Source organism: Entelurus aequoreus, linkage group LG02 (assembly GCF_033978785.1).
Source record: "Entelurus aequoreus isolate RoL-2023_Sb linkage group LG02, RoL_Eaeq_v1.1, whole genome shotgun sequence".
NCBI classification, from domain to species: Eukaryota; Metazoa; Chordata; class Actinopteri; order Syngnathiformes; family Syngnathidae; genus Entelurus; species Entelurus aequoreus.
The window spans coordinates 11,622,205-11,632,204 of record NC_084732.1 but is presented as its reverse complement, the minus strand read 5'-3'; the positions used below and the strand labels follow the sequence as shown (position 1 = coordinate 11,632,204).

General features: G+C 52.2%; 1 protein-coding gene across 1 annotated transcript in view; it reads left to right on the top strand.

The window, feature by feature from the left end:
• LOC133662311 (adhesion G protein-coupled receptor G3-like) overlaps positions 1-10,000 on the top strand; it is a 28,396-nt gene that overhangs the window by 15,577 nt on the left and 2,819 nt on the right. The window contains exons 9-11 of the mRNA XM_062066204.1: positions 747-865; positions 8,711-8,979; positions 9,349-9,451. Of these exons, the coding sequence (XP_061922188.1) occupies positions 747-865; positions 8,711-8,979; positions 9,349-9,451 (491 nt within the window). The remainder of the gene's footprint in view (positions 1-746; positions 866-8,710; positions 8,980-9,348; positions 9,452-10,000) is intronic.

Here is a 10,000-nt window from a genome sequence, read left to right as displayed (position 1 = left end):
ATAATAAGACAATTTAGAGTTGAATGCTAACATGCTAACCCGCTAACTTAACAAAATAGACATATATAATAAGACAATTTAGAGTTGAATGCTAACACACTAACCCGCTAACTTAACAAAATAGACATATATAATAAGACAATTTAGAGTTGAATGCTAACACGCTAACCCGCTAACTTAACAAAATAGACCAATGTAATAAGACAATTTAGAGTTGAATGCTAACACGCTAACCCGCTAACTTAACAAAATAGACCAATATAATAAGACAATTTAGAGTTGAATGCTAACATGCTAACCCGCTAACTTAACAAAATAGACATATATAATAAGACAATTTAGAGTTGAATGCTAACACGCTAACCCGCTAACTTAACAAAATAGACCAATATAATAAGACAATTTAGAGTTGAATGCTAACACGCTAACCCGCTAACTTAACAAAATAGACATATATAATAAGACAATTTAGAGTTGAATGCTAACACGCTAACCCGCTAACTTAACAAAATAGACCAATATAATAAGACAATTTAGAGTTGAATGCTAACACACTAACCCGCTAACTTAACAAAATAGACCAATATAATAAGACAATTTAGAGTTGAATGCTAACACGCTAACCCGCTAACTTAACAAAATAGACCAATATAATAAGACAATTTAGAGTTGAATGCTAACACGCTAACTTGAAACAATAAACAATTGTAATTACTGCACAATATTTTTGTTTCCTTCCTTCCAAGAACGCCGACATGACGCTGAGTAAAGAAGACGCCATCAACTTGAGTTGGATCACAATGGTGGGGTCGTCTCTCTCGGCCTTCTTCTCCACCCTCAGCCTGTTCCTCTACGTCTGCCTGCAGTACGGTACTTTCTCTGGCCTTCTTCTCCACCCTCTTGTTCCTCTACGTCTGCCTGCAGTACGGTACTTTCTCTGGCCTTCTTCTCCACCCTCAGCCTGTTCCTCTACGTCTGCCTGCAGTACGGTACTTTCTCTGGTCTTCTTCTCCGCCCTCTTGTTCCTCTACGTCTGCCTGCAGTACGGTACTTTCTCTGGCCTTCTTCTCCACCCTCAGCCTGTTCCTCTACGTCTGCCTGCAGTACGGTACTTTCTCTGGCCTTCTTCTCCACCCTCAGCCTGTTCCTCTACGTCTGCCTGCAGTACGGTACTTTCTCTGGCCTTCTTCTCCACCCTCAGCCTGTTCCTCTACGTCTGCCTGCAGTACGGTACTTTCTCTGGTCTTCTTCTCCACCCTCAGCCTGTTCCTCTATGTCTGCCTGCAGTACGGTACTTTCTCTGGCCTTCTTCTCCACCCTCTTGTTCCTCTACGTCTGCCTGCAGTACGGTACTTTCTCTGGCCTTCTTCTCCACCCTCAGCCTCTTCCTCTACGTCTGCCTGCAGTACGGTACTTTCTCTGGCCTTCTTCTCCACCCTCAGCCTGTTCCTCTACGTCTGCCTGCAGTACGGTACTTTCTCTGGCCTTCTTCTCCACCCTCAGCCTCTTCCTCTACGTCTGCCTGCAGTACGGTACTTTCTCTGGCCTTCTTCTCCACCCTCAGCCTCTTCCTCTACGTCTGCCTGCAGTACGGTACTTTCTCTGGCCTTCTTCTCCACCCTCAGCCTGTTCCTCTACGTCTGCCTGCAGTACGGTACTTTCTCTGGCCTTTTTCTCCACCCTCAGCTTGTTCCTCTACGTCTGCCTGCAGTACGGTACTTTCTCTGGCCTTCTTCTCCACCCTCAGCTTGTTCCTCTACGTCTGCCTGCAGTACGGTACTTTCTCTGGCCTTCTTCTCCACCCTCAGCCTGTTCCTCTACGTCTGCCTGCAGTACGGTACTTTCTCTGGCCTTCTTCTCCACCCTCAGCCTGTTCCTCTACGTCTGCCTGCAGTACGGTACTTTCTCTGGCCTTCTTCTCCACCCTCAGCCTCTTCCTCTACGTCTGCCTGCAGTACGGTACTTTCTCTGGCCTTCTTCTCCACCCTCAGCCTGTTCCTCTACGTCTGCCTGCAGTACGGTACTTTCTCTGGCCTTCTTCTCCACCCTCTTGTTCCTCTACGTCTGCCTGCAGTACGGTACTTTCTCTGGCCTTTTTCTCCACCCTCAGCTTGTTCCTCTACGTCTGCCTGCAGTACGGTACTTTCTCTGGCCTTCTTCTCCACCCTCAGCCTGTTCCTCTACGTCTGCCTGCAGTACGGTACTTTCTCTGGCCTTCTTCTCCACCCTCAGCCTGTTCCTCTACGTCTGCCTGCAGTACGGTACTTTCTCTGGCCTTCTTCTCCACCCTCAGCTTGTTCCTCTACGTCTGCCTGCAGTACGGTACTTTCTCTGGCCTTCTTCTCCACCCTCTTGTTCCTCTACGTCTGCCTGCAGTACGGTACTTTCTCTGGCCTTCTTCTCCACCCTCAGCCTGTTCCTCTACGTCTGCCTGCAGTACGGTACTTTCTCTGGCCTTCTTCTCCACCCTCTTGTTCCTCTACGTCTGCCTGCAGTACGGTACTTTCTCTGGCCTCTTCTCCACCCTCAGCCTCTTCCTCTACGTCTGCCTGCAGTACGGTACTTTCTCTGGCCTTCTTCTCCACCCTCAGCCTGTTCCTCTACGTCTGCCTGCAGTACGGTACTTTCTCTGGCCTTCTTCTCCACCCTCAGCCTCTTCCTCTACGTCTGCCTGCAGTACGGTACTTTCTCTGGCCTTCTTCTCCACCCTCAGCCTGTTCCTCTACGTCTGCCTGCAGTACGGTACTTTCTCTGGCCTTTTTCTCCACCCTCAGCTTGTTCCTCTACGTCTGCCTGCAGTACGGTACTTTCTCTGGCCTTCTTCTCCACCCTCAGCCTGTTCCTCTACGTCTGCCTGCAGTACGGTACTTTCTCTGGCCTTCTTCTCCACCCTCAGCCTGTTCCTCTACGTCTGCCTGCAGTACGGTACTTTCTCTGGCCTTCTTCTCCACCCTCAGCTTGTTCCTCTACGTCTGCCTGCAGTACGGTACTTTCTCTGGCCTTCTTCTCCACCCTCTTGTTCCTCTACGTCTGCCTGCAGTACGGTACTTTCTCTGGCCTCTTCTCCACCCTCAGCCTGTTCCTCTACGTCTGCCTGCAGTACGGTACTTTCTCTGGCCTTCTTCTCCACCCTCAGCCTCTTCCTCTACGTCTGCCTGCAGTACGGTACTTTCTCTGGCCTTTTTCTCCACCCTCAGCTTGTTCCTCTACGTCTGCCTGCAGTACGGTACTTTCTCTGGCCTTCTTCTCCACCCTCAGCCTGTTCCTCTACGTCTGCCTGCAGTACGGTACTTTCTCTGGCCTTCTTCTCCACCCTCTTGTTCCTCTACGTCTGCCTGCAGTACGGTACTTTCTCTGGCCTTCTTCTCCACCCTCTTGTTCCTCTACGTCTGCCTGCAGTACGGTACTTTCGCTGGCCTTCTTCTCCACCCTCTTGTTCCTCTACGTCTGCCTGCAGTACGGTACTTTCTCTGGCCTTCTTCTCCACCCTCAGCCTGTTCCTCTACGTCTGCCTGCAGTACGGTACTTTCTCTGGCCTTCTTCTCCACCCTCTTGTTCCTCTACGTCTGCCTGCAGTACGGTACTTTCTCTGGCCTTCTTCTCCACCCTCAGCCTGTTCCTCTACGTCTGCCTGCAGTACGGTACTTTCTCTGGCCTTCTTCTCCACCCTCAGCCTCTTCCTCTACGTCTGCCTGCAGTACGGTACTTTCTCTGGCCTTTTTCTCCACCCTCAGCTTGTTCCTCTACGTCTGCCTGCAGTACGGTACTTTCTCTGGCCTTCTTCTCCACCCTCAGCCTGTTCCTCTACGTCTGCCTGCAGTACGGTACTTTCTCTGGCCTTCTTCTCCACCCTCAGCCTGTTCCTCTACGTCTGCCTGCAGTACGGTACTTTCTCTGGCCTTCTTCTCCACCCTCAGCTTGTTCCTCTACGTCTGCCTGCAGTACGGTACTTTCTCTGGCCTTCTTCTCCACCCTCTTGTTCCTCTACGTCTGCCTGCAGTACGGTACTTTCTCTGGCCTTCTTCTCCACCCTCAGCCTGTTCCTCTACGTCTGCCTGCAGTACGGTACTTTCTCTGGCCTTCTTCTCCACCCTCTTGTTCCTCTACGTCTGCCTGCAGTACGGTACTTTCTCTGGCCTTCTTCTCCACCCTCAGCCTCTTCCTCTACGTCTGCCTGCAGTACGGTACTTTCTCTGGCCTTCTTCTCCACCCTCAGCCTGTTCCTCTACGTCTGCCTGCAGTACGGTACTTTCTCTGGCCTTCTTCTCCACCCTCAGCCTCTTCCTCTACGTCTGCCTGCAGTACGGTACTTTCTCTGGCCTTCTTCTCCACCCTCAGCCTCTTCCTCTACGTCTGCCTGCAGTACGGTACTTTCTCTGGCCTTCTTCTCCACCCTCAGCCTGTTCCTCTACGTCTGCCTGCAGTACGGTACTTTCTCTGGCCTTTTTCTCCACCCTCAGCTTGTTCCTCTACGTCTGCCTGCAGTACGGTACTTTCTCTGGCCTTCTTCTCCACCCTCAGCTTGTTCCTCTACGTCTGCCTGCAGTACGGTACTTTCTCTGGCCTTCTTCTCCACCCTCAGCCTGTTCCTCTACGTCTGCCTGCAGTACGGTACTTTCTCTGGCCTTCTTCTCCACCCTCAGCCTGTTCCTCTACGTCTGCCTGCAGTACGGTACTTTCTCTGGCCTTCTTCTCCACCCTCAGCCTCTTCCTCTACGTCTGCCTGCAGTACGGTACTTTCTCTGGCCTTCTTCTCCACCCTCAGCCTGTTCCTCTACGTCTGCCTGCAGTACGGTACTTTCTCTGGCCTTTTTCTCCACCCTCAGCTTGTTCCTCTACGTCTGCCTGCAGTACGGTACTTTCTCTGGCCTTCTTCTCCACCCTCAGCCTGTTCCTCTACGTCTGCCTGCAGTACGGTACTTTCTCTGGCCTTCTTCTCCACCCTCAGCCTGTTCCTCTACGTCTGCCTGCAGTACGGTACTTTCTCTGGCCTTCTTCTCCACCCTCAGCTTGTTCCTCTACGTCTGCCTGCAGTACGGTACTTTCTCTGGCCTTCTTCTCCACCCTCTTGTTCCTCTACGTCTGCCTGCAGTACGGTACTTTCTCTGGCCTTCTTCTCCACCCTCAGCCTGTTCCTCTACGTCTGCCTGCAGTACGGTACTTTCTCTGGCCTTCTTCTCCACCCTCTTGTTCCTCTACGTCTGCCTGCAGTACGGTACTTTCTCTGGCCTCTTCTCCACCCTCAGCCTCTTCCTCTACGTCTGCCTGCAGTACGGTACTTTCTCTGGCCTTCTTCTCCACCCTCAGCCTGTTCCTCTACGTCTGCCTGCAGTACGGTACTTTCTCTGGCCTTCTTCTCCACCCTCAGCCTCTTCCTCTACGTCTGCCTGCAGTACGGTACTTTCTCTGGCCTTCTTCTCCACCCTCAGCCTGTTCCTCTACGTCTGCCTGCAGTACGGTACTTTCTCTGGCCTTTTTCTCCACCCTCAGCTTGTTCCTCTACGTCTGCCTGCAGTACGGTACTTTCTCTGGCCTTCTTCTCCACCCTCAGCCTGTTCCTCTACGTCTGCCTGCAGTACGGTACTTTCTCTGGCCTTCTTCTCCACCCTCAGCCTGTTCCTCTACGTCTGCCTGCAGTACGGTACTTTCTCTGGCCTTCTTCTCCACCCTCAGCTTGTTCCTCTACGTCTGCCTGCAGTACGGTACTTTCTCTGGCCTTCTTCTCCACCCTCTTGTTCCTCTACGTCTGCCTGCAGTACGGTACTTTCTCTGGCCTTCTTCTCCACCCTCAGCCTGTTCCTCTACGTCTGCCTGCAGTACGGTACTTTCTCTGGCCTTCTTCTCCACCCTCTTGTTCCTCTACGTCTGCCTGCAGTACGGTACTTTCTCTGGCCTCTTCTCCACCCTCAGCCTCTTCCTCTACGTCTGCCTGCAGTACGGTACTTTCTCTGGCCTTCTTCTCCACCCTCAGCCTGTTCCTCTACGTCTGCCTGCAGTACGGTACTTTCTCTGGCCTTCTTCTCCACCCTCAGCCTGTTCCTCTACGTCTGCCTGCAGTACGGTACTTTCTCTGGCCTTCTTCTCCACCCTCAGCCTGTTCCTCTACGTCTGCCTGCAGTACGGTACTTTCTCTGGCCTTCTTCTCCACCCTCAGCCTGTTCCTCTACGTCTGCCTGCAGTACGGTACTTTCTCTGGCCTTCTTCTCCACCCTCAGCTTGTTCCTCTACGTCTGCCTGCAGTACGGTACTTTCTCTGGCCTTCTTCTCCACCCTCTTGTTCCTCTACGTCTGCCTGCAGTACGGTACTTTCTCTGGCCTTCTTCTCCACCCTCAGCCTGTTCCTCTACGTCTGCCTGCAGTACGGTACTTTCTCTGGCCTTCTTCTCCACCCTCTTGTTCCTCTACGTCTGCCTGCAGTACGGTACTTTCTCTGGCCTCTTCTCCACCCTCAGCCTCTTCCTCTACGTCTGCCTGCAGTACGGTACTTTCTCTGGCCTTCTTCTCCACCCTCAGCCTGTTCCTCTACGTCTGCCTGCAGTACGGTACTTTCTCTGGCCTTCTTCTCCACCCTCAGCCTCTTCCTCTACGTCTGCCTGCAGTACGGTACTTTCTCTGGCCTTCTTCTCCACCCTCAGCCTGTTCCTATACGTCTGCCTGCAGTACGGTACTTTCTCTGGCCTTTTTCTCCACCCTCAGCTTGTTCCTCTACGTCTGCCTGCAGTACGGTACTTTCTCTGGCCTTCTTCTCCACCCTCAGCCTGTTCCTCTACGTCTGCCTGCAGTACGGTACTTTCTCTGGCCTTCTTCTCCACCCTCAGCCTGTTCCTCTACGTCTGCCTGCAGTACGGTACTTTCTCTGGCCTTCTTCTCCACCCTCAGCTTGTTCCTCTACGTCTGCCTGCAGTACGGTACTTTCTCTGGCCTTCTTCTCCACCCTCTTGTTCCTCTACGTCTGCCTGCAGTACGGTACTTTCTCTGGCCTTCTTCTCCACCCTCAGCCTGTTCCTCTACGTCTGCCTGCAGTACGGTACTTTCTCTGGCCTTCTTCTCCACCCTCTTGTTCCTCTACGTCTGCCTGCAGTACGGTACTTTCTCTGGCCTCTTCTCCACCCTCAGCCTCTTCCTCTACGTCTGCCTGCAGTACGGTACTTTCTCTGGCCTTCTTCTCCACCCTCAGCCTGTTCCTCTACGTCTGCCTGCAGTACGGTACTTTCTCTGGCCTTCTTCTCCACCCTCAGCCTGTTCCTCTACGTCTGCCTGCAGTACGGTACTTTCTCTGGCCTTCTTCTCCACCCTCAGCCTGTTCCTCTACGTCTGCCTGCAGTACGGTACTTTCTCTGGCCTTCTTCTCCACCCTCAGCCTGTTCCTCTACGTCTGCCTGCAGTACGGTACTTTCTCTGGCCTTCTTCTCCACCCTCAGCTTGTTCCTCTACGTCTGCCTGCAGTACGGTACTTTCTCTGGCCTTCTTCTCCACCCTCTTGTTCCTCTACGTCTGCCTGCAGTACGGTACTTTCTCTGGCCTTCTTCTCCACCCTCAGCCTGTTCCTCTACGTCTGCCTGCAGTACGGTACTTTCTCTGGCCTTCTTCTCCACCCTCTTGTTCCTCTACGTCTGCCTGCAGTACGGTACTTTCTCTGGCCTCTTCTCCACCCTCAGCCTCTTCCTCTACGTCTGCCTGCAGTACGGTACTTTCTCTGGCCTTCTTCTCCACCCTCAGCCTGTTCCTCTACGTCTGCCTGCAGTACGGTACTTTCTCTGGCCTTCTTCTCCACCCTCAGCCTCTTCCTCTACGTCTGCCTGCAGTACGGTACTTTCTCTGGCCTTCTTCTCCACCCTCAGCCTGTTCCTCTACGTCTGCCTGCAGTACGGTACTTTCTCTGGCCTTTTTCTCCACCCTCAGCTTGTTCCTCTACGTCTGCCTGCAGTACGGTACTTTCTCTGGCCTTCTTCTCCACCCTCAGCCTGTTCCTCTACGTCTGCCTGCAGTACGGTACTTTCTCTGGCCTTCTTCTCCACCCTCAGCCTGTTCCTCTACGTCTGCCTGCAGTACGGTACTTTCTCTGGCCTTCTTCTCCACCCTCAGCTTGTTCCTCTACGTCTGCCTGCAGTACGGTACTTTCTCTGGCCTTCTTCTCCACCCTCTTGTTCCTCTACGTCTGCCTGCAGTACGGTACTTTCTCTGGCCTTCTTCTCCACCCTCAGCCTGTTCCTCTACGTCTGCCTGCAGTACGGTACTTTCTCTGGCCTTCTTCTCCACCCTCTTGTTCCTCTACGTCTGCCTGCAGTACGGTACTTTCTCTGGCCTTCTTCTCCACCCTCAGCCTGTTCCTCTACGTCTGCCTGCAGTACGGTACTTTCTCTGGCCTTCTTCTCCACCCTCTTGTTCCTCTACGTCTGCCTGCAGTACGGTACTTTCTCTGGCCTCTTCTCCACCCTCAGCCTCTTCCTCTACGTCTGCCTGCAGTACGGTACTTTCTCTGGCCTTCTTCTCCACCCTCAGCCTGTTCCTCTACGTCTGCCTGCAGTACGGTACTTTCTCTGGCCTTCTTCTCCACCCTCAGCCTCTTCCTCTACGTCTGCCTGCAGTACGGTACTTTCTCTGGCCTTCTTCTCCACCCTCAGCCTGTTCCTCTACGTCTGCCTGCAGTACTTTCTCTGGCCGGCTCACACTACCCATCATGCATTGCACCAACATGTGTGTCCGACAGCAAGCGGCAGCCTGAGCGAGGCGTGGGTCTACATATGCACCTGACGGTGGCGCTGCTGTGCCTGCACCTGTGCTTCCTGGCCTGCAGCCTGGGGGCCCGCGGGGCCGGGTCCTGGCCGTGCGGGGCCCTGGGTCTCCTCCTGCACTGGTCCCTGCTGGCCACCATCACCTGGTCGGCTCTGGAGGGCTTCCACCTGTACCTGCTGCTGGTGCGGGTCTTCAACATCTACATCAGGAGATACCTGCTCAAGCTGAGCGTGGTGGGCTGGGGTGAGGAGGTCACTACATTTCAAAAAGAAACAAAATTGTAACTCTTGTTACATTTCCCCTGTTTCATTTTGTTATTCCACTTTTTTATGGTACTTTTTTGTATTAGTGTTTTCAAAATGTGCCGTCAGAAAAATGAGCCGCGGGCCCCAAATGGCCCCCGGGCGACACTTTGGACACCCCAGTTTTAAACAGTAGAACACTGCTCACCTCCAGGTCAAGGTGGATGTATTTATGTAGCACAATTGTAAAAGAGACTCCTGCCTCAAAGTGATTCAAGCAGAAAGGTCAATAAACACACGAGATTGTAGTCCAAGGCAGACAAAACATGTCCAAGCACCATACATGATGTCATGTTGTCCTTCCCATCAGGTCTGCCCACGCTGGTCTCTCTGGTCTGTGGCCTCCTCCAAGTCTACGGCAAGTTCCAGCTGCAGCTTCCTGACGCCAACAATCAAACTTTTACGCTGCAGATGTGAGTACCGGCCTGTTTATTATCAACCCTCTGTTGTTGTCTTTAAGTTGAAGTGGAGTGGTACTTGTGTCGTTACAAGGATGCACAAAGTTACGCTCGCGATGTCAGTCAGTTGAGTGATGCGGACGCGTTTGTTACTGGACACTTTGTATGTGTGAGTGATGTGCGGATGTAATTATTTGATACTTATTGTGGTCTTTTATTGTTGAGTGACTGTTACCTACATGTATGTGTAGCTTGTGTGCTTAGCTGTTGTGTAGCTGCCAGTTAGCATGTTTACCTTTTGTAAATGCCTTTAGTCAAATAGAAGCAATGGTGTGCGTATTGGAGGACATGTTTTCTTTTCTGCAAGCCAATATCCTTCGATACTTGTTTTTTTGTTGTTGCTGGTATCGGACCAATATCTGATATCGTTAGCAGGCTACCATTAAAGCACGAGCTTTTTGAGCTTATTTTGCAACCGTTTACCCTAAAGTCATAAAACCTGGTATGTGACGCTTGTTACTCTGTTAGCATGCTCACATTAAAGTGCTAACTTTCTTTTAGCTA